The sequence below is a fragment of the Cricetulus griseus genome, assembly GCF_003668045.3.
Source record: "Cricetulus griseus strain 17A/GY chromosome 1 unlocalized genomic scaffold, alternate assembly CriGri-PICRH-1.0 chr1_0, whole genome shotgun sequence".
NCBI lineage: Eukaryota > Metazoa > Chordata > Mammalia > Rodentia > Cricetidae > Cricetulus > Cricetulus griseus.
In genome coordinates, this window is record NW_023276806.1 from 262,403,989 (window position 1) to 262,424,494 (window position 20,506).

The following is a 20,506-nucleotide window of genomic DNA, read 5'->3' on the forward strand; positions in this document are numbered from 1 at the left end:
CTGTAGACCAGGCTGGCCTCGAACTCACAGAGATCTGTCTGCCTCTGCCTCGAGAGTGCTGGGATCAAAGACATGAGTCATTACGCCTGGCTCAGATAGTTTGTTTTAATGTCTCTCTTTTTGTACATATTGATTGCCTTAGCGGTTGCTTGCTTGCAACAAGTGTGTGTGTGTGTGTGTGTGTGTGTGTGTGTGTGTGTGTGTGTGTGTGTGTGTGTTTATGTGTGTATTTGTGCGAGTTCTTGTATGTGTGCATGTATGCATGTACATGCAAGTGCCATCTACTCTTTTTTTAGCTTTGAGCTAGGGTAGGCTATCCTGGCTGGCCAGTGAGCTCAGCAAGCCTCTCATTTCTGCCCCCCTAGCATTGGGATTACAAGTGCACCTAGATATTTTTAAGCTGTGAGTCCTGGGGGTCAAATTCAGGTGCTTGTGCTTGCAGTGCAAGCCCTTTACTGACTATGTGTCTGTCTGGTCTGTAGAGAACCCTTCCTCTCCTGCCTACCAGGACAGCATGCTTGCTGTTTTGTTTACTTCTCCACCAGGAGCTCTGGGGTGACACAGTAGTAGTGTCTGTGTAGGGAAGTCACTGTATGACCCGTGTAACTTAAATTTCCTTTCAATTAGATCTCCCCACTATTTAGCAATGCTTTTTCTAAATATTTAAATGTTTTTATCTTATTTTACTTTTAAAAAGTTTTGCTCATTTGTTTATTTTGAGTATGTGTATGTGTGTGTGTGCATATGTGCCATGGTTCACACATGGAGGTCACAGAACTTGAAGGAGCTGGTTTTTCTTTTACTTTGTAGGTTCTAGGGACCAAACTTAGTGTGTCAGGTGGTAATAAGTACCTTTATTTGCTGAACCATCTTGTCCCTGGCACCTTTATTTTGAGACAAGTTTTCAGTCTCATGTAGCTCAAGCCGGCCTGGAACTTACTATGTATTGGTGTATGGCCTTTAACTCCTGATCCCTTTGTTTCCATCTTGGGGACTAAGAGTATGGTCATGTACCAAAATGCCTGGTTTATGTGTACTGGGGTTGCAACCCAGGGATTCATACATGCTATGCAAGCATTCTACCAGCTGAGCTATACATGTGTGCCAACTGACCTGTGCACGTGTGTGTCCAGGTGTGCTTCTGTGTGGAGACCAGAGGTTGATGTTGGCCGTCTTTCTTAATCACAGTATACCTATTTTTTTAAAATAACGGATGAGTTGACTACTGCATATGCTGTATAATCATTGAAACATCCATAGTGTGAACTCACTGACCTTCTAAGATGCTGACATTGATCTCTAGGATGTGGTTTTCAAAATGTGTCTACTTGATTTTTGTTGTTGTTGCTATGTTTTGTTTTGTGAACCTGCTGATTAGCTAGAATGGCTGGCCAGTGAACCTCTTGGGGTCCACAGCTTTTTTATTTTTATTTTATAACTGGAAGTATTCATCAAGTTCAAGAGTGAGTCCTCAAGCAAAGCAATGTCTAGAGAGAGGTATGGGGTGAGTGGGTAGTCAGTGCATTTTTTTTTTCTGCTTGGTGTAAGCAAACATACAAATGGATTATAATCAGTATATCATAACCAGTGTGGTAAAACAGCTACTGCTACTTTTGTTCCTGTGCAGATGTCCACACAGAAGCCGTGCAAGCGGCTTTGGCCAAGTACAAAGAGAGGAAGATGCCCATGCCTTCAAAACGACGGTCTGTCCTTGTGCATTCATCCGTGGAGACCTGTACTCCTCCAGGTATTGATAAATGGCTTCAGGACGGATTTTTATGAGTGTGTCATAGGCCTGGTGGTATAGTATTTATTTTCACTGAATTGGAATATCCTTGTAGCCTGTAATACAGGTTTGAGGAATTTAGAAATTAAAAATGTTTACATATGGGCTGGAGAGATGGCTCAGGGGTTAAGAGCACTGACTGCTCTTCCAGAGGTTCTGAGTTCAATTCCCAGCAACCACATGGTGGCTCACAACCATCTGTAATGTGATCTGGTGCCCTCTTCTGGCATGCACTGTATACATGATAAATAAATAAATCTTTTTAAAAAAAGAATAAAAAGAAATAGATTTTAATGTTTACATATGTGCATATTCCTTACCTAAGAATTTATAGTATGTTTGGTATTTTTCTTATCCAAGTAAATATTTGTATTATAGTGGGATTTTTGTATGGATTTTACTTTTTTTTAAAAAAAAAACTAAGATGCTATTTATACCTTTTAGTAAAGAGATCAACCTAAAACAGGCACTTAGTAGAGTGCAGACTTCTGGAACTGAATTTTAAACTTATTCTTTTTTTGTTTGTTGTTTGCTTTTTGAGACAGGGTTTCTCTGTGGCTTTGGAGGCTGTCCTGGAACTAGCTCTTGTAGACCAGGCTGTTCTTGAACTCACAGAGATCCACCTGCTTCTGCCTCCCAAGTGCTGGGATTAAAGGCATGTGCCACCAACGCCCACTTAACTTACTCTAATTCATTCTCTTTGTCTGTTGTGCTGCTGACCTCCTAGCCATGTCTCTACTGGGGCCATTTAAAATGCTTGTTTAGAGGGTCGGGTATATTTTAACATCAGTTGCTACCTCTGGAAATCAAAATGTGTAGATAGGTTTCTCTCTAACGTCCTGTTAAGCCAGACTGAGGTGCTGATGTCTGGTGGCTTCATCCACGCATCTCCACTGATGTTACTCATGTTACCGAGTCAGAAAATGTTGACAGTCATTGAGGCCTGATGTGTTTGGAATACTAAATATGGTAAAGAGTGGATTGTGTGAGATTTGCAAGGTGACCTGGCAGCTCGGTAGGTGCTTCTTCCCTTTTAAGAAAAGCTTATTGGAAGAAGTCTTTAGAAATGATTGCCACATCCACTGTCTCTGTTAATAACACTATAGGCACTATCCAAAGTTAAAATGCTTTAACAACTGTAATAAAATGCAGGCAGGCCGACCTGATGGAAGCTTAGTTCACAAATAGTTTTATGAGCCGAAGCAATTATGTTGAGAAAGAACCCATTCCAGAGTTTCTTCTCCCGTTTTCCTTATGAACGTAGATGTAGACAGGGCCATAGTCTCCCTAACACATGCAGTGCTGCGACATTCTCGCATGGGCTAGCATATTTGTTGTGGGCCGTGGCGGCGCCATGCTGCTGTGTGGACGTGGTGTCAGGCCGTGTGGATGTACAGCAATGAGTGCTGGACAGTCACAGAGCACATCACAGTTGGAATTTCCTAGGTTCAGGGGAAAGAATGCTGTTTTTATTCCTAGCATGTGATATACTATGGCCAAGGCCTCTGTGGGGACCTTGGCACTCATGGGATCACTTCCCAAAGGTAGGACTTCCTATGTGCCCTTCTGAAGGTGATCTTTGAGCTGCCCACTTGCCATGTAGGGTAGAACTGTGCTTCAGGCCCGGAGATGAGTGAGAGGCCCTCTCCCTCCCTTGGCCCATCTCTACATCATGCTTGTCATCGTTATTTTAATCACAGACACGTCATCTGCCTCAGAAGATGAGGGCTCTTTACGGCGACCTGGGCGACTCACCTCCACTCTGCTCCAGAGCCATTCCAGCATCGAGCCCTGGCTCGACAGGGTCATTCAGGGCTCGTCCACTTCATCCTCTGCATCCTCCACCTCATCCCACCCGGGAGGGAGACCTGCTGCTGCTCCTAGTGCCGCCACAGCGCTTGCAGGCCTCACGGCCCACGCCCACATAGGTCAGTAACAGCTGCCTGGTCCTGCCAATCGGGAAGTGCCAGCACTGTCCGGGACAGAGGACTACTATCCAGTGACTGAGGTCACGAGCCAGATGTCACATGGTGCCTTGTCTGCCTGAGATATCAGCTGGTTTTTAGCTTTCAATAATCGCATTTGACACAATGGAGCCATACTTGGATGGTTTGGCATCCAGATTACGGTGAACAGAATGGCTCTGTTGCTAAGTTTCTGTCTCCATCCAGATCCACCTCTTTCTTATCTGAAATGTGTCTTTTTGGGACAGAAACAATCTTGTAATTCCGTGGCCTGGCAGTTCTAGGCTGGTGGGTGTGCCCCCCCCCCGCCCCCGTCCTCAGTGACATGCTGTTCTCTTGACGTCCTGTTGTCCTTTCCTGTTTTCCAGGTGGTTGTAATGGCCACCCTGGGCCTAGCTCTCTAGTCACTGTCTCTCCTGTGGCTTTTTGCATATGTGTCTATAAGGGCCACGTGTTGTCCTTGTGCACGGGTCCTGAGATGGGGGCTAAGGTTATAGTTTTGGTCTGGCCTTTCTTGCTGCAGATAGTCCTCTTCCTAAAATCAAGATGTCAGTCAAAGCCAGTCTTAAAGATGCAGGAGTCTTCTTAGTCACAAGCTCTTGGATGACAGTAATTTGGAAAGCAAGAAGTGACACCTTGAGCATATAAGCAGAAGTTTTGTGATTAGTTGTATGTGAAAGCCCACAGACATTCCTGTCCTAGCACCTTAAAATGTAGTCCATATTAAAGGCTCATCTCATCCCTCCTTCTCCTACATGAAGAAAGAGGACAAAAATAATAATAATAAAATGACTGTAGCTTGCTGAGATCACACACTGCTTAGTGGGGAAGAGTGTTGGCCCCAATGTTGTTGGTGCACCTTCATTTTCTTGTCTGATGGGCTTAGGGTGGTTGGTGAGCGCCTACAGTGTGTCAGGACTGGTTGATGGAGCCGTAAGGTGGAGCAAGCCACTGTCGATGGTGCTGGGAGCATGTTCTGAGTTCTTTTCAGGTCAAGCTTGGTGTGTTGGCTGGATCAGGAGTGAGTGGGGATGTTTCTTCTGGTGGGCTGTGGCTTGTCTCAACACCTTCTGTGGAGCATGTCAGTTCAGCTCATCGATTTTTATTTGTTTGAGTCCTTGTACGATTCCTGTCTATTCGCTGAACATATATTTTCCACTGCAATGTGTGTCAGGTGGCAACTGTGGTTCCTCTGCCACACCGTGCTTCTTGCTCACAGAGCAGTCGCATGAATAACAGGGGGAAGAGTAGTAATAAAACAGCTGCCTGCAGGGTGTCTGTGGTGCCGTTTCCTGTGTGGCTGGTGGCTGCAGCCTACCTTTCCTCAAGGAATTTGACAGTCCGGGGCAGGAAGGCAGCCAGTGCTGTGCTTTCCTGTTTATATGGAGGCTTTATATTGTTTTTGTTTTACACTTATTTACTCATTTAGCTGTGTGCATGTGCTCGCACACGCTCACACATGCTTGCCACACTTCTGTGCGGGCGCACATACACCTCTGTTGGCATGAGGGGAGGCCAGACAAGAACACTGACTACCTCGCTCCATCTGCCCTTTTCCCCTGAGACAGGATCTCTCACTCACCCTGGCATTAGGCCGTTGCCAGCACGCCCCAGCCCTCTCATTGCTGGGGCTATAGTCATGCACATCCCTGCTTTTTACATGGGTCCTGGGATCCGAACTCAGGCCCTCATGCTTGCCCAGCATGCTCCCTTACCCACTGAGTCGTGTTCCATTACCTCGTCTCTGCTGTGCGAAGCTCTTTTCTAAGGGCACAGGACTCAGGAGCACACTGCATTAGGGGCCCGTCCCTGCCCAGCTGTTACTTCTTGGTCACGTTTAGCATGCCAGGCTAGCCATAGCTCACAGCATTCGGTCAGACGGCCCTCAGGGCTCCAGTAGTTGTGCTATGGGTGTCTTCACAAGAACGCTGTGGTGTGTGGAGTTAGGTGTGTTCATTCTCTGAAGAGCAGCGCGATTCGCCACAGGCCTTGGCAGATGATCCATCCTGCCTCCCGAAGCTGTGCTGTGAGAGTCCCCTCCCTTTTTTACTTGCTGGGCCTAGCATAGATGTTTTCTGATTGATTCTCCTCAGTGTCAAAAAAAAAAAAAAAAAAAAAAAATCTCGGCTTGGATCCCACGACCTTACTGCAGATGTAGTTTTGGATCCCACGACCTTCCTGTAGATGTAGTTTTGATGTGATAATGTAGTTGAAGAGCACAGTTAACTTGATTTCTACATTTTATTTATTTATTCCTTTAACTCCAAATGCATGTAAAGCTATTTATTTTGTGTGTATGTGTGTGGGGACATCATGGTGCATGAGTCGGGGTCAGAGGAGCTGGTTCTCCTCTTTCCATCATGTGGGTTCTGGGGATTTGAACCCTGGTTGTAAGACTTGGCGGTAATTGCCTTCACCTGTGCACCCAGCCGACCAGTGCTTTGTTATTTTGCAAGTGTGTGGTCGTGTGTGTGTGTGTGTGTGTGTGTGTGTGTGTGTGTGTGTGTGTGTGTGTGTGTGTCCTCGCATGCACGCATGCGTGTGCCACAATGTGTATGTGGAAGTCAGTTCCCTCCTTCTACTGTGTGCTCCAGGAATGAACTCAGGTCAGAAGGCTTGTGTGGCAAGTGCTTTTATCCATGGAGCCATCTGATTGGCTCTTAACTTGATTTCCATCTCCAGTCTGAAATGTCGATCAGCGCATTGGGACATTTCAGGGTTTCAGTTAGGAGTCTTAACTAGTGAAGTATATGAATGTCTGATTTCTGAAATACAAAGCTCCTATGTCATTGGCATAGGGGATACTCAGGTTGTATGCTCCTTTCCTGTCCTCGTGGCAAAACCATCGTTTCATTTCTAGCTCCAGATGGATGAACTTCAAATGAACTAAGGAAATATGCGTAAGAATAATGTATTAAGTAAAAAATTTGAAGTGGAACTTACTAGGTAAGGGTATTTTTTTTAAGCATTAGTTTCAGTTTTTGGATTAAGGAAATAAAATACATTAAACATTTTGACATAGATTTGAAATGTATTCAAAGACAATGCTTTTAGGAATAGTTTTTGTTTTTGTTTTTCAAGATAGGGTTTCTCTGTGTAGTCATGGCCGGCCTGGAACTGGCTCTGTAAACCAGGCTGGCTTTGAACTCAGAGATCCACCTGCCTCTGCTACCCAAGTGCTGGGATGAAAGGCATGTGCCACCAACGCCCCTCAGAAAGTTTAGTTTTATGTAGCTGTTTAAAAAAAAACTACTTTGTTGTATATAAGTTATCTTCTTTCTGCATATGCTTTTAAAATCATTGTTTTTTTTTTTAATTTTTTGCTAGGTTTGGAAGCACAGGGATGTTTCTGTATAAGCTGAAAGCTCTTCCTGATACAGACTTTAAAATGCTTCTGTGCTCATCACCAGGCCTTTTCAGGGGTTGTGAAAACTGCCGTTGAAGCTTTAGTTTTTTTTTTTTTTTCAAAAAGTATATTCTGTTTTATAAATAGTAAGCTTGTGTTTTATGCAAGGCTCCCTGAACCTTCTATGTATTTTCTTTCTTCGTATACATTCAGTTCTTTGAATCGTATCCACGTTAATGAAACAATAGACGGTCAGAGTAGAAACACCAGAGTGTTAAGAGTGCATAGTGAGCAGCACATTGATTTAAATATGGCAGATTACCGGCCTTCACCACACATAGGCTCAGTGCACTAACTGGTTGCATTCAGTGTGTGGTACAATGCCGCATCCAACCGTTTCTCCACTGTCATCCCTTTCACAGCGTTACACTCAACAGTAGTGGAAATTGCCATAGCAACTTACAGTCAGTATTTGGAACCAATCAGAGTACTGTTCCATGAAAATTACATTTTTTTTTTTTGAGAGAGAGAGAGAGTTTCTCTGTGTAGCTTTGTAGGCCAGGCCAGCCTTGAACTCACAGAGATTCTCCTACAACTGCCTCCTGAGTGCTGAGATTAAGGTGTGCACCACCAGCTCCTGGCCAAAACACTTTTTTATGTTGAGAGAATGAAATGAATAATTGATTTGGTTTTTTTTTTGTTTTGTTTTTGTTTGTTTTTTTGAGACAGGGTTTCTCCGTGTAGCTTTGGAGCCTATCCTCGCACTCGTTCTGGAGACCAGGCTGGCCTCTAACTCACAGAGATCCACCTGCCTCTGCCTCCCGAGTGCTGGGATTAAAGGCGTGTGCCACCAACGCCCAGCGAAAGGAATAATTGAAATTGTATATCATGCACTCTGTCTTATGTAGCATCAATTGATTGTACATTAAGTTGATTGTGGTCTCTTAATTTTTTTTTCTTTTTTTTTTTTGGTTTTTTGAGACAGAGTTTCTCTGTATTGCTTTGGAGCCTGTCCTGGAACTCACTCCATAGATCAACCTGGCTTCGAACTCACAGAGATCCGCCTGCCTCTGACTCCCGAGTGCTGAGATTAAAAGCGTGCACCACCAACGCCCGGTGTGGTCTCTTAATTTTTAAAATATCTTATTCATTTGAAATGGGGTTGTGCCATGCTACACAGGCTGGCCTTGAACTTGTGACCCCTCTGTCTTTGCCCCCAAAGTAGTTGGACTTATAGGTGTGCAACACTTATAGGTGTGTCAGGAGACTTGCAGAAATTTTTAACTAGAATATGGTGCACTCTTAGTTTTTGTACTTCATTATTTAAAAATTTTCCAGGCACAGGGTCTCAGCATGTAACTCTGGCCTGGAACTTGCTATGTATACCAGGTTAGCCTTGAACTTAGATCTGCCTACCCCTGTCTCCTGAGGTACTGTTATTAAAGGGTTATTTAATGCCTGGCTAGTCTTTGTATTTTTAAAGATTTATTTTTATTTTATGTGTATTCGTGTTTTTAATAAGGCATTTATGTATATGCCTTATTAGCATGCAGTGCCCATGAAGGCCAGAAGAGGGTGCAGGATTATCTTGAACTGGAGATACAGACAGTTGTGAGCTGCCATGTCGGTGCTGGGAACTGAACCTGGCTCCTTAGCCAAGAGCAACAATTGCTCTTAACTGCTGAGCCATCTTCCTGTCCTCTAATTTTTGTTCTTGTGTTATTTGGCCACAAAGATGATGTCTTCATAACATCCAACCTACTTTTAGGGAAGTTACAAGGCTGGTTGCTTCCTCCTAATGTGACAAGAAGCATTTAGTAGCATTTTATTTCAAATTAATTTTTGTTTCCTTGAGGAAACTTTCTAGCTAAGCTCTTGTTAGGCTGTTGTGTTAACAGGCAAGTTTTCTGTGCACTTTGTGATATAGTTGGTGGTTCTAGAGCTGTCTTTTTTTTTTTTTTTGCTTTTTTTATTAATTTATTTTTTTACATTCCAATCCCAGTTCCCCCTCTCTCTTCCCCTCCTTCTTCCCTCCCCCACCTCCCATCTGCTTCTCAGAGAGGGTAAGGCCTCCCCTAGGAAGTCTACTAAGTCTGTCCCATCATCTTGTTGAGGCAGGTCTAGGTCTGTCTTTTACGGAGTTAAATTGAGACACCTCCCAACACACGCGCACATTTCTGCATAGCATGCGTGGGGGTGTAGAGGACCCTGCAGGCCTTTGTTTAGCCAGGAAAGCAAAACTTTCAGGATACCATAATTAATCCCTTGCTTAGAGTTCAGACAATGAAACTATCGACTGACCGGTTGAGATAAACACTTAATGCTTGTTGAATTAATGGCTGTTATTTGGGTCTGGTTTTCATGTTTCAGATCTTCACGCTGCCCCTCCCGATGTCACCACCGGGCTCTCGGAGCATTCCCACTACGAACGTCCACAGGTGGCGTCTGTGAGAGGTATTCCTCGAGGGCACGGCAGGAACGTGCTGGAAACTGCGGATGGTAAGAAACACGTCACTTTCTTTTCTGAAACAACAGAGGAACAGGTTTTCTCTGTGGTATTTAACATGCCTTTATGTATTCCCTTTCTCTAAACCAGACATCACTTATGATTCCTCTGTGCAAATAGACAGAAACCAGTGTGCAGTGAATGTTACCTTAGAAAACATCATGCAGGCCGGGCGTTGGTGGCGCACACCTTTAATCCCAGCACTCGGGAGGCAGAGGCAGACGGATCTCTGTGAGTTCGAGGCCAGCCTGGTCTACAGAGCCAGTTCCAGGATAGGCTCCAAAGCTACACAGAGAAACCCTATCTGGAAAAACCAAAAAAAAAAAAAAGAGAGAGAGAGAGAAAGCATCATGCAGAAGAATAAGTGGAAATAGCTGGGAAGCAGCTCCCCCTTCCAGGTTTGGAGAAGGGAAATAAATAAGCAGCTGTGGAAGGTTCCTATCCTCAGAGTCTGCACGGCAAGCTGGGTGCCCTGCCACATATCCTTGGCAGCTTTTGAGGTTGTTGCAGACTCAGTGAACGATGTTAGGGGGGGATTTAGAGCTTCAAATAGTAATACTGAAAATAAAAATGTCTGAACTCAGTCTTCTAAGAGTTTCCTTAAGCAGGAAAAGAACAAAATAAATCTAAAGTTGAAGGAAAGAAATAATATGTAGATAAGCCTGAAACTTAACACCCCACACAAGACAAAGACAGCAGAGAGACACACACTGAAGGTTAGCTCTTTGAAAGACCAAGGTGATCTTATGATTTCTCTTTGTGTGCATCATGATACAGAGCGGTAAGGCACACTGAAGGTGCCTTATTTATCTACACTTCTAGTCATCAAAGGAGTGGGACCCTAGCCAGAGACATCAAGCAAAGGAAAATAAGAGACATCCAAACTGTAAGGAAGTGAAACTATCTCTTTGTAGGTTATATGATCTTGTTTGTGCAAAACCAAAATATAAACGCATTCACACAGAAAAAATTAATAAATGGCTTCAATGAAGTAGCAAGACACACAGCCATCAAAGAAAGATCAGTTTCAAATTATATTATGTTAAATTAAGATTACTCAGAGTGTACTTACTACTCAGCGATAAGAAACAATGACATCCTAAAATTTGCAGGCAAATGGACAGAACTAGAAAAAAACATCCTTAGTGAGATAACCCAGACCAATATAGTGTGCACTCACTCATAAGTGGATACCAGACATAAAGCAAAAGATACCCAGCCTACAATCCATAACCCCAGAGAAGCTAGAACCCTCTTCCAGAAACAGATGGAAGCAGATGCAGAAATCCACAACTAACCAATGGGCTGAGCTCCTGGAGTACAATCAAAGTGAGGGAGGAGCGATAATATGAACAAAGGAGTCAAGACCATGCTGGGGAAACCCACAGAAACAGGTGACCCGAGCTACTGAGAGATTACTGACTCAGGTCTGTCAAATGGGGAACCTGCATAAGACCAAACTAGACTCCCTTAATATAGGTGACAGTGGTGTGACTGGGACAGTATATGAGGTCACTGGTAGTGGATCCAAGATCTAATACTAATACACAAACTGCCTTAGTGGAGCCCATTCTATATGGAGAGATAACCTTGCTCAGCCTAGACACAGGAGTGTGGGGAGTAGAGAGGTGCCTTGGTTCTGCTTCAACAAAATGATGGGACAGATTTAGTAGACTTCCTAGGGGAGGCCTTACTCTCTCTGGGGAGCAGATGGGAGGTGTAGGGGTAATAGAGAGGAGGGAGGGGGAACTGGGATTGGAATGTAAAAAATAAATTAAAAAAAGAAGTCTAAAAAAATAAAAAGATTATTCAAAGTAATCTATAAATTCATTATATAATCCCCATGAAAATTTTAGTGATTTTTTTTCAGAAATAAACTCATCTAAGAATTCATAGGAACCTTAAATGGTCATGATAACCTTAAAAATGAAGACCACAGCTGAGGATGCTCATGTCTCTAAGATTTATTATAGGGCAGGAGCAATCAGAGCTGTGTAGGACTGGCATGAAGACAACTCTACATCCAGGAACAGAACAGGAAATTCAGAAATCAGCCCTTCCATATATGATCAGATGGCTTTTATTAGTTTTTTTGTTGTTGTTTTGTTTTTTGAGACAGGGTTTCTCTGCATTTCTGGCTGTCCTGGAACTCCCACTGTACACCAAGCTGGCCTTGAACTAACAGAGGTCTTCCTGCCTCTGCTGTGATTAAAGGCATGCACCACACCCCAGCTCACATGACTTTTTGAAATCACATTCTGTCTGTCTGTCTGCCTGTCTGTCTGTCTGTCCGTCTGTCCATCTGTCCATCTGTCCATCCTTCCATCTGTCCATCCAGTGTGCATCTATTTATGAGTGCATGTGCACACATGCCTGCACATATCAGGACACACACATGACATGTGGAGGTCAGTTGAGGAAGGAGAGAGCCTTCAGCTGTATGAATTCTGAGCATTGAACTCAGGCCATCAGGCTTAGTGGCAAGCACTTTTACCCACTGAACCTTCTGCCAACACCTCAGGTGATTTTTAACAAGGGTGCTAAGATCATTCAACAGGAAAAAGACAGTCTTCAGCAGATGGTGCTGGGTAACTGAGATATCACTTATAAAACAATGAAGTTAGACCTTTCTCTAACACTGCATACAAAACTCAAATGGATCAAAGGCCTAATACTATGAAACCATTAAAAAGGAAACACTGGGCATTAACTTCATTACATTGCATTTTCTTGTATGACGCCAAAGACATAAAAAAATATTGAATTTCATCAAAGTTTAAAATATGCCTCTAGATATGCCTGTGAGGGATTATCTATATGAGGTTAGTCTCTGAGCATGCCTGTGAGGGTTATCTAGATTAGGTTAGTTGAGGTGGGGACAATGCACCTTGTACTGGGTGACACTGTTGCGTGACCTGGGGTCCTGGATTGCATAAGAAGGAGAAAGCGAGCTGAGTGTATGCATCTCTCACTCTCCGTTTCTAAATAGTGGGTACAGTGAGAGCAGTTGCTTCACTCTTGCTGCTTAGGCTTCCCCCACAGGATGGAAAGTATCCCATTAAACCGTAAGCCAGAATAAACCCATTTCCTGTAAATCTCTTTTGTCAGGGTATTTTTGTCATAACAACAGGAAAGAAAGGAGCAGGTAAACCATTTTAGGAATCTTCTCTGAATATACTCCTCCAAAAATAAGGAAATAGATGTATGTGTGCATGGTTATAAGTTACAGCACTGGTTTTAATTATATTATTATATTAGAAATTACATAAATTATCCAAGCCTCATAAATTGGCTCAATGAAGCTAGCAGGTTCACATTGTAGAGTACTGTGCATTTGTCAAAACGGATGAGAAGGATCTTTGTGAACTATGTTGAAGTGCTTCTCCAGAGTCAAGGGACATTCATAGTCTTCCACATCTGTGTAAGAAAGAAGAAGAAAAGCATGGCTGTGTCTGCACTTCTTTGCGGTAGGACACAGGAAGGGTAATCAGAAAGCAGTGAGAATGGTTATCTTTTAAGAGGAGGTACAAGAGGGAAGGGTATAGCAGGAAGCGATCTGAGTTTATCTGTTATGTGGTGGGTGGTTTGAATGAGCATGGCCACGATCGGCTAATGTATTTGAATGCTTATTCACCAGCCAGTGGAACTGTTTGTAGATTAGAAGGATTAGGGGGCGTGGCCTTATTTAAGTAGGAGTGGCCTTGCTGGAGGAAGTGTGTCACTAGAGGTGGGCTTTGAGTTTTCAAAAGGTCATAGCAGGCCCAGTCTCTCTCTCTCTCTCTGCCTGCTGATTGTGGATCAGGATGTAGAGTTTCGGCCACTGCTCCAGCACCATGCCTGTCTGCTTTCCACCACGATGATTAAGGACCAAGCCTCTAAAACTGTAAGCAAGCCCCCAGTTTGATGCTTTCTTTTCTAAGAGTTGCCTTGGTCTTTCAGGAGAACACTATGAGTAGGGTAAAGGATTTGTTTTGTCCCATGGTTTCAGAGGTCTCAATTCTTGTCACTTGACCCCTCCATTGTAGGCCTGAGACCAGGCTGATAACTGTGGTGGGAATATGTTATCATGACTGCCAGAAAGCAAAGAGCCGGAGAAAGGGTATGGGGAAAAGATACATCTTTAAAGTTACATATCCTGATGACCCGCTTCCTCTAATTTGCCCTACCTCCTGGGGCACATTCAGCTGTGAACTCATCCGTGGGGTCAAGCTTTGTATTTCCTGTTACTTTGCTGTTCCAATGATAAAACATAGCAACCAAGAGCAACTGATAGAAAAAAGAGTGTGTTCTGGCTTACCATTCCTGAGGGGCAGAGTCCATAAGGGCAGGGAAGCTTGCAGCAGGCAGAAGGAGCTGGAAGCTCAGTGATCAAGTATTTCTTCCATACATCGGAAACAGAGATCCAGTGGGAAATAGGGCAAAGCTATATATAGTTTATAGATAATAGAGAAATAGCTCCTCAGTTAAGAGCACAGACTGTTCTTCCAGAGGACCCAGGTTCAAGTCTCCTAGTGACATACATCCTTGAGCAAGGTTCTAAGTTCTAAAAGTTCCATAACCTCCCCAAATAACACCACCAACTGGGGACCAAGTCTTCAAATAATTGACCCATGGGAAACACTCCTCATTGAAGCCACAATAGTCCTCATGATCCAGTTGCCTCCCAGCATCATTGCAGTGCCCATAGAGGCCAAGAGAGGGCGTTGGATCCTCCAGGATTAGTTTTGAGTCGCCATGTGGGTGCTGGGACTTGAACCTGGGTCCTCTGTAAGTACAGCCTGCGCTCTTAACTGATGAGCCATTTCTCTAGTATCAATAGACTAGTATCTAACAAGACTGTGCAGTGAGTTTGACCTCATGTGCTCTGAAAGGGTGAAAGGGCCATGGAGTTACCTTCATATACCCCTGCCCCCAGGATTTCTGGATTACTTTGTAAACAGATCCTGTTTCCTGAGAGGCATTCCATAAATGCTTGTCAATGGATTAGCACCGTTTACAGTGACTGGTAGGCCAGCACTTGGCTGGATTTGTAGGTCTGCTACACTTAACAGTTTGTCATCAAACCTCCCACCCAGTGCACGCTCTGGTGGGCGTGGCATGCCACAGCTTCAGTCCTGCTCTGCTCTTCCCTTGGCAGGTGTGCCCGTGAACAGCAGAGTGTCCTCCAAAATCCAGCAGCTGCTGAATACCCTTAAGAGGCCAAAGCGGCCTCCCCTGAAGGAGTTCTTTGTGGATGATTTTGAGGAATTACTGGAAGGTAGAGTTCTCTGACTTAGTCTTTCATGTTTTTGTGACTATTGTGGCTTATTGGTTTTATGTGTAAATGTTCTGCCTGCATATATGTGGATGTACCGTGTGTGTGGTTGGTGCCTGTGGAGGTCAGAAGAGGGCACCTGATTCCCTGGCACTGGAGTTAATGGATTCCGAGACCTAAGAGCAACAATGTTCTTAACCACCTAGTGGTCTCTCTAGCCCCTCGTGCTGGTGGTTTTGATGCCTGACTGCAGAGGTGGTTGTATTCACTTGATCCAAAGCAAGCCAGTCTCTAGGATCTGTTTCTCAGGCTCTAAAGCCTTCCTGCCCCCGCTTTGGAGCTGCGGGGGTTCCCGCCATGCCACAGTGCATCCCCGAGAGAGGAAAGCAGAAATGCTGTTCTGTGGTCGGCCTTATCACATGAGGTGTTGCTTAGTAAAATTGTGAGTCGTTTTTTGTCTCAAAATTATTGTCTGTAACCGACTTCCCTTTAGTCCTTTGATTAATTTGTCTGCAACTACAATGAGGGCAAACAAAATCGGAGCAGATTTCTGTCAGTTCTTTACTAAGTTAGATTGCAAAATGAAGTCACAAAGAACAGTTGTTAGTAAACAGATTTGTACATAGTACTCTGAAATGTTGGGATTAAAAATCTTGATGTTGCTTTATAGTTCAACAACCAGACCCAAATCAGCCCAAGCCTGAGGGCGACCAGATGGCAGTGCTGAAGGGAGAGCCTCTGTCGGTGGGGACTTCTGGGCCGCCATCTCTGCTGGCTGCACTGCAGCTCTGGGGCACAACACAGCCCAAAGCCCCCTGTCTGACTGCCTTGGATACAGCGGGGAAAGCCACCTGCACGCTCACCTATGGCAAGTATCAGCAGAGAGCATTGTGCGTCCTCTTTACCTCACGCTGTTGTGTGGGCGCCACAACAGACACCGCAGTTGGTGCACGTTATAAAGCAGAAAAATCCAGATGGCAGACTTTGCTTTTTGTTTGTCTTTGTTTTTGAGACAGTCACACTATGTTGCTCTCGCTAACCTGGAACTCTCTGTAGGCCGGGCTGGCCTTCAACTCATAGCGGTCCACCTGCCTCTGCCTCCTGAGTGTTGGGATTAAAGGTGTGAGCCACCCACACCTGGCCTGACCATACTCTTGATGCTATAGCTTTCTGTAACAAGTTTTGACACCTTAGGGTCTTCTTCTCTTTTCTCAGAGGACATGCTGGCTCTTCACACTCTCTGTTTTAGGGTATTTTATAAGTAGCCTGTTGAGCATCTCTGAGCGGAGACCTTGCTCGTCAAACTTTGAAACTTGTTGAGAATTTTGAGACTTCGTTGTCAATAATGTGTTATAACTTTTCTTCGTTTCTGAACTGCGTGTACATGTGTGCCCTTGCATCTCACGGCATCCACATGGAGGGCAGAGGACTACTTGTAGAAGTCACTTCTTTCTTTCTACCATGCAGGTTCTAGGGATTGAGCTTGGGTTGTCAGATTTGGCAGCAAGTGCCTTTACCCACTGAACCATTTTGCGGGCCCCTGATTTGTAATTTTCCACAAAGAGTCTTTTATGTTTCTTGTGACACTTAAGTCTTAAATATTTAAATAGTACTGTAACTTCAGTTCTGTCTTAGAAAAATCAAATGGTATTTGTATGTTGATAAATCTGGCAGCCTTACTAAATTCAATTATAAAAGATTCATGAACTATATAATCATGGCATCCACAAACAACAATTTTATTTCCAGTTATTTTACCTTTTTACCTTTTTTACTTTTTACCTTCTGGCAGATGTTGAAGGCATCTGGCCCCACCTTGTCTCTGCTCTCAGAGGAAGGTCTTTAGTATCTAACATGACTGGGATAGCTCCTGTCTGGTTTTTATTGATACCCTTTACCACGTTAAGAGAATTTGTTCCCTTTCATTCTGGTTTAAGAAGGACTTAAATCTTTTATAGTCATTTAGAAATTGTGATTGGTTTTCATGCACCTTTTGAGATTGTTCATTTTTCATTTTTGTTCCGTTAACATGGCAAATTATGCTGATAGTCTCAGAGATTGTATTCTTGGGGTAAAACGGACTTGGTTATGAAGCGTTATTCATGACAGACCACTAGATTCAGTTGGGAAATGGGCATGTATTGTTAACATTCTGAATTGATCTTTTAAAGCAGGCTGGAGCCATATTTGGAGTTTAGTTTTTTTTCTCTGATTTTTCAGGTCTCACAGTTCACACATGTAAGCACAGCACTGAATTCAGGATTACTTAGATATGAGCAATCATTCAGAAAGAGAACATAGTTACCAGACTGCACCACCAGAAATTAAGGAGTCAGACTGGCATCTGGGAATTCCTTTACATACCCATACATACATATACGTAGTGTGGCCTTTTTGCTGACTGATTTTTGTAATAAAATCCCGTTCGTACAAGTAAAAAATGTTGGTTGTTTTTTGGGAGAAAGCTGTGATGTTCCTGGTGCTATTGCACTGAATAGTTATTAGTTGGAAACTGAACCTACTGATGGAGAAATGATGAGCTGTAGGACACACGCTCACAGTAAACGTTAACTGTTGGTTTCTTAGAACTTAACATCGATTATTACTTTTGTTTTATTTCAGGCAAACTTTGGAGTCGGAGTTTAAAATTAGCTTATACTCTGCTTAATAAACTGACTAGTAAGAATGAACCACTACTTAAACCTGGAGACAGAGTAAGTAGCCAGAATGTAACTTCATTGGATTGAGTGAAAATAGAGGCCTAACTATACATCTTTATTGACACTGATATTCTATCAGTTATTTAGAACTATAGTTTTAACACAGAGGTTTAATGTTAGAAATGGGAAAAAATGCTTAATATGAAAAAATTTTCTGTAAGAATGATGTCATCTTTAGAAGAAGAGGGTTTTCCTCTCAACAAACTTATTAGATATGCATCTTGTAAACCGGAATGAAGGAAAATAGACACAGCTTAGATTTTGTATTAGAAGTTGGGGGTTAGGGGAAGCCACTGTCTTCTCAAAGGTTCTCAGTAAAGTACTGTTCTATTACTTACGATTACATGACCAGTTACTATATTTGGGTCTTGCAGTTTTTTGGGAGGAGGGTGGTTTTTTTTTTTTTTTTTTTGGGAAAACAGAGTTTCTTTGTGTAGCCTTGGCTGTCCTGATCTGTGAACCAGGCTGGCCTTGAACTCACAGAGATCCACCTGCCTCTGCCTCCTGAGTGCTGGAATTAAAGGTGTGTACCACCACCGCTTGGCACAAGATATTTTATTCCATAAACAGCTATGGATTTGGCCAGATAGTACTTTTTAATGACGGTTGGGATTATGTTAGACCCATTTAAATATTAATATGATTATAGGAAATAAATTAGGTACTTAAATATTTTTTTAAAATAGAATGCAAGGAAATAAGTGTTTGAAAATATGAAAATTGGGTGAGCTAGATGGCTTAATAGGTTAAGGCACTTGCCACCAACCCTGACGATGGGACTGTTCATTGTAGCGACAGTATGGATGGGTATTAGATCTGGCTGTCAGTCTGCATGCATTGGAAGGCCTTAGCCTACAGCTCTAACGTATTTTGTGCCATGTTGTAGTAAAGGCTGCCACCTCCAACTGTTTATTCAAATTATATGAATAAGGAAATTGGAAGGACAAGAATGAATTTCAACATTAGATCTTTTTGTGACAAGTTATCTTTGTGCATCCTTGATCAAAATTAGATTTTCTAAACTAAATGTGAAAAAAAAGCCCAAAACATAAATTATCTAATTTTTACCTAACAGAAATTCTAAAAGATGGAAAGTCTCAATCATTCCCGAGGTCTCATGGTTTTTGTTGTTTTCCTCTTGTAGGTGGCACTTGTGTTTCCAAATAGTGATCCTGTAATGTTCATGGTTGCGTTTTATGGGTGTCTCCTGGCGGAGCTGGTTCCTGTGCCTATAGAAGTGCCACTGACAAGAAAGGTAACCGATGGCCCGGGACACAGTGCCCTGCAGTTCTCTGTAGGTGTGGTGAGACTGGCTTCCTCTGCACACTTGGCTGTTGGCTTAAGCAGGTGCTTAGGGGAGGCAAGTATCTAACAGGCCTCCCAGCACCTGAGAGAGCCGCTGGATGGAGTTTGCCCACAGACACAGCTGGTGGGGCAGAGCTTTGGTTTCATCTGTCTGAATTTCCCAAAAGAAATCATGAGTGTTTTGTCCTCCAGTGAACAGAATTTGTGGCTCAGCAAGCTTTTCTGGGGTTTTATTTATTGACTTAATGATAATGTCAGATAGACAGGACAGAAGTTCTCATGCATTTCTTGTTTGCTTACATGGCAGACAGCTTTTCATTTGTAAGTTGTTAATGGAGGGGCTTGGTTTGTCTAGATGGCCAAACCATTTTGGATATGAAATATCAGTAGTCTGATTATTGAAAAATACTGAGCAGAATAGTCATGTGTTCTAGAAAGTCAGGCTTTTCCATCCACTTGCTTCTGTGTTCATGCCCTTGTCAGCATGAACATTATGGATAACAAATGCTCAAGAATCCTAAATGTAGGCTGGGTGTTGGTGGCGCACGCCTTTAATCCCAGCGCTCGGGAGGCAGAGGCAGGTGGATCTCTGTGAGTTCGAGGCCAGCCTGGTCTACAGAGCTAGTTCCAGGACAGCCTCCAAAGCAATATAGAGAAACCCTGTCTCGAAAAACTGAAAAAAAAAGGGGGGGGGAGATCCTAAACGTAAATGCATAAATAAGACCAGAATATCTCCAGGGGTCTAATTGATAGCCATGTATTTGAATACAGTGATTCTTAGAGAAAAAAAAAAAAAAACTTTAAGATTTGTTTGTTGGCTGGGTGTTGGTGGCGCACGCCTTTAGTCCCAGCACTTGGGAGGGTCTCTGTGAGTTCGAGACCAGCCTGGTCTACAAAGAGCTAGTTCCAGGACAGCCTCCAAAGCCACACAGAAATCCTGCCTCAAAAAACCCCAAAAGGAAAAAGAAAAAAAAATTTTGTTAAACCTGGGGCCTGGAGAGATGGCTCAGAGATTAAGAGCACTGCTTGTTCTTCCAGAAGTCATGAGTTCAATTCCCAGCAACCACATGGTGGTTCACAACCATCTGTAATGAGATCTGGTGCCCTCTTATGACCTGCAGAGGTATATGCAGACAGAACACTGTGTACATAATAAATAAATAAGTCTTAAAAAAAAAAAAAAAAGGTTTGTTAAGCTTGAAGGCAGTGATGGGGATTGCTAAAGGGCAAGTATAACATCTTCATCCCAGGGAAGGGGAAGGGTTTTTGTGTAGACTGTGATGAGGGCAGACCTCCAGAGTCATTTGTAAGCTCCAAACATGATTCAGTATAAATGGCTGTTGTGTTTAGAGTTAATTAAAATGTTTTCAAGTTTCATTTATAATAAACCTTAAGAAAGTAGCCCACTATCCACACCTTTATATATTTCACTGTAAATAAAACAAAAAAAAAAATGTCTCCTAAATTTCAAACTAATTATCTTGTTTTCATGAAAATAGAACAAGCTGCTGATAGTAAGACTGGGTTATTTTGTAAGTTTTATGAAGGGCGGGAGAATCAGAACCTGAACCTGAGCTGCTGTGGTCGGACTGTGGCTCTTGCCCCCTCCCAAACAACTCCTCCTC

At 43.2% G+C, this 20,506-nt stretch overlaps 1 protein-coding gene across 3 annotated transcripts in view; it reads left to right on the forward strand.

The window, feature by feature from the left end:
* The window catches only part of Dip2a (disco interacting protein 2 homolog A), an 81,609-nt gene that overhangs the window by 24,662 nt on the left and 36,441 nt on the right, over positions 1 to 20,506 (forward strand). For all 3 annotated transcript variants that reach the window (XM_035450627.1, XM_027394250.2, XM_027394251.2), the window contains 7 exons: positions 1,628 to 1,747; positions 3,487 to 3,714; positions 9,467 to 9,595; positions 14,740 to 14,859; positions 15,527 to 15,724; positions 17,479 to 17,570; positions 18,721 to 18,831. In XM_035450627.1, coding sequence (XP_035306518.1) covers positions 1,628 to 1,747; positions 3,487 to 3,714; positions 9,467 to 9,595; positions 14,740 to 14,859; positions 15,527 to 15,724; positions 17,479 to 17,570; positions 18,721 to 18,831 — 998 coding nt within the window. The remainder of the gene's footprint in view (positions 1 to 1,627; positions 1,748 to 3,486; positions 3,715 to 9,466; positions 9,596 to 14,739; positions 14,860 to 15,526; positions 15,725 to 17,478; positions 17,571 to 18,720; positions 18,832 to 20,506) is intronic.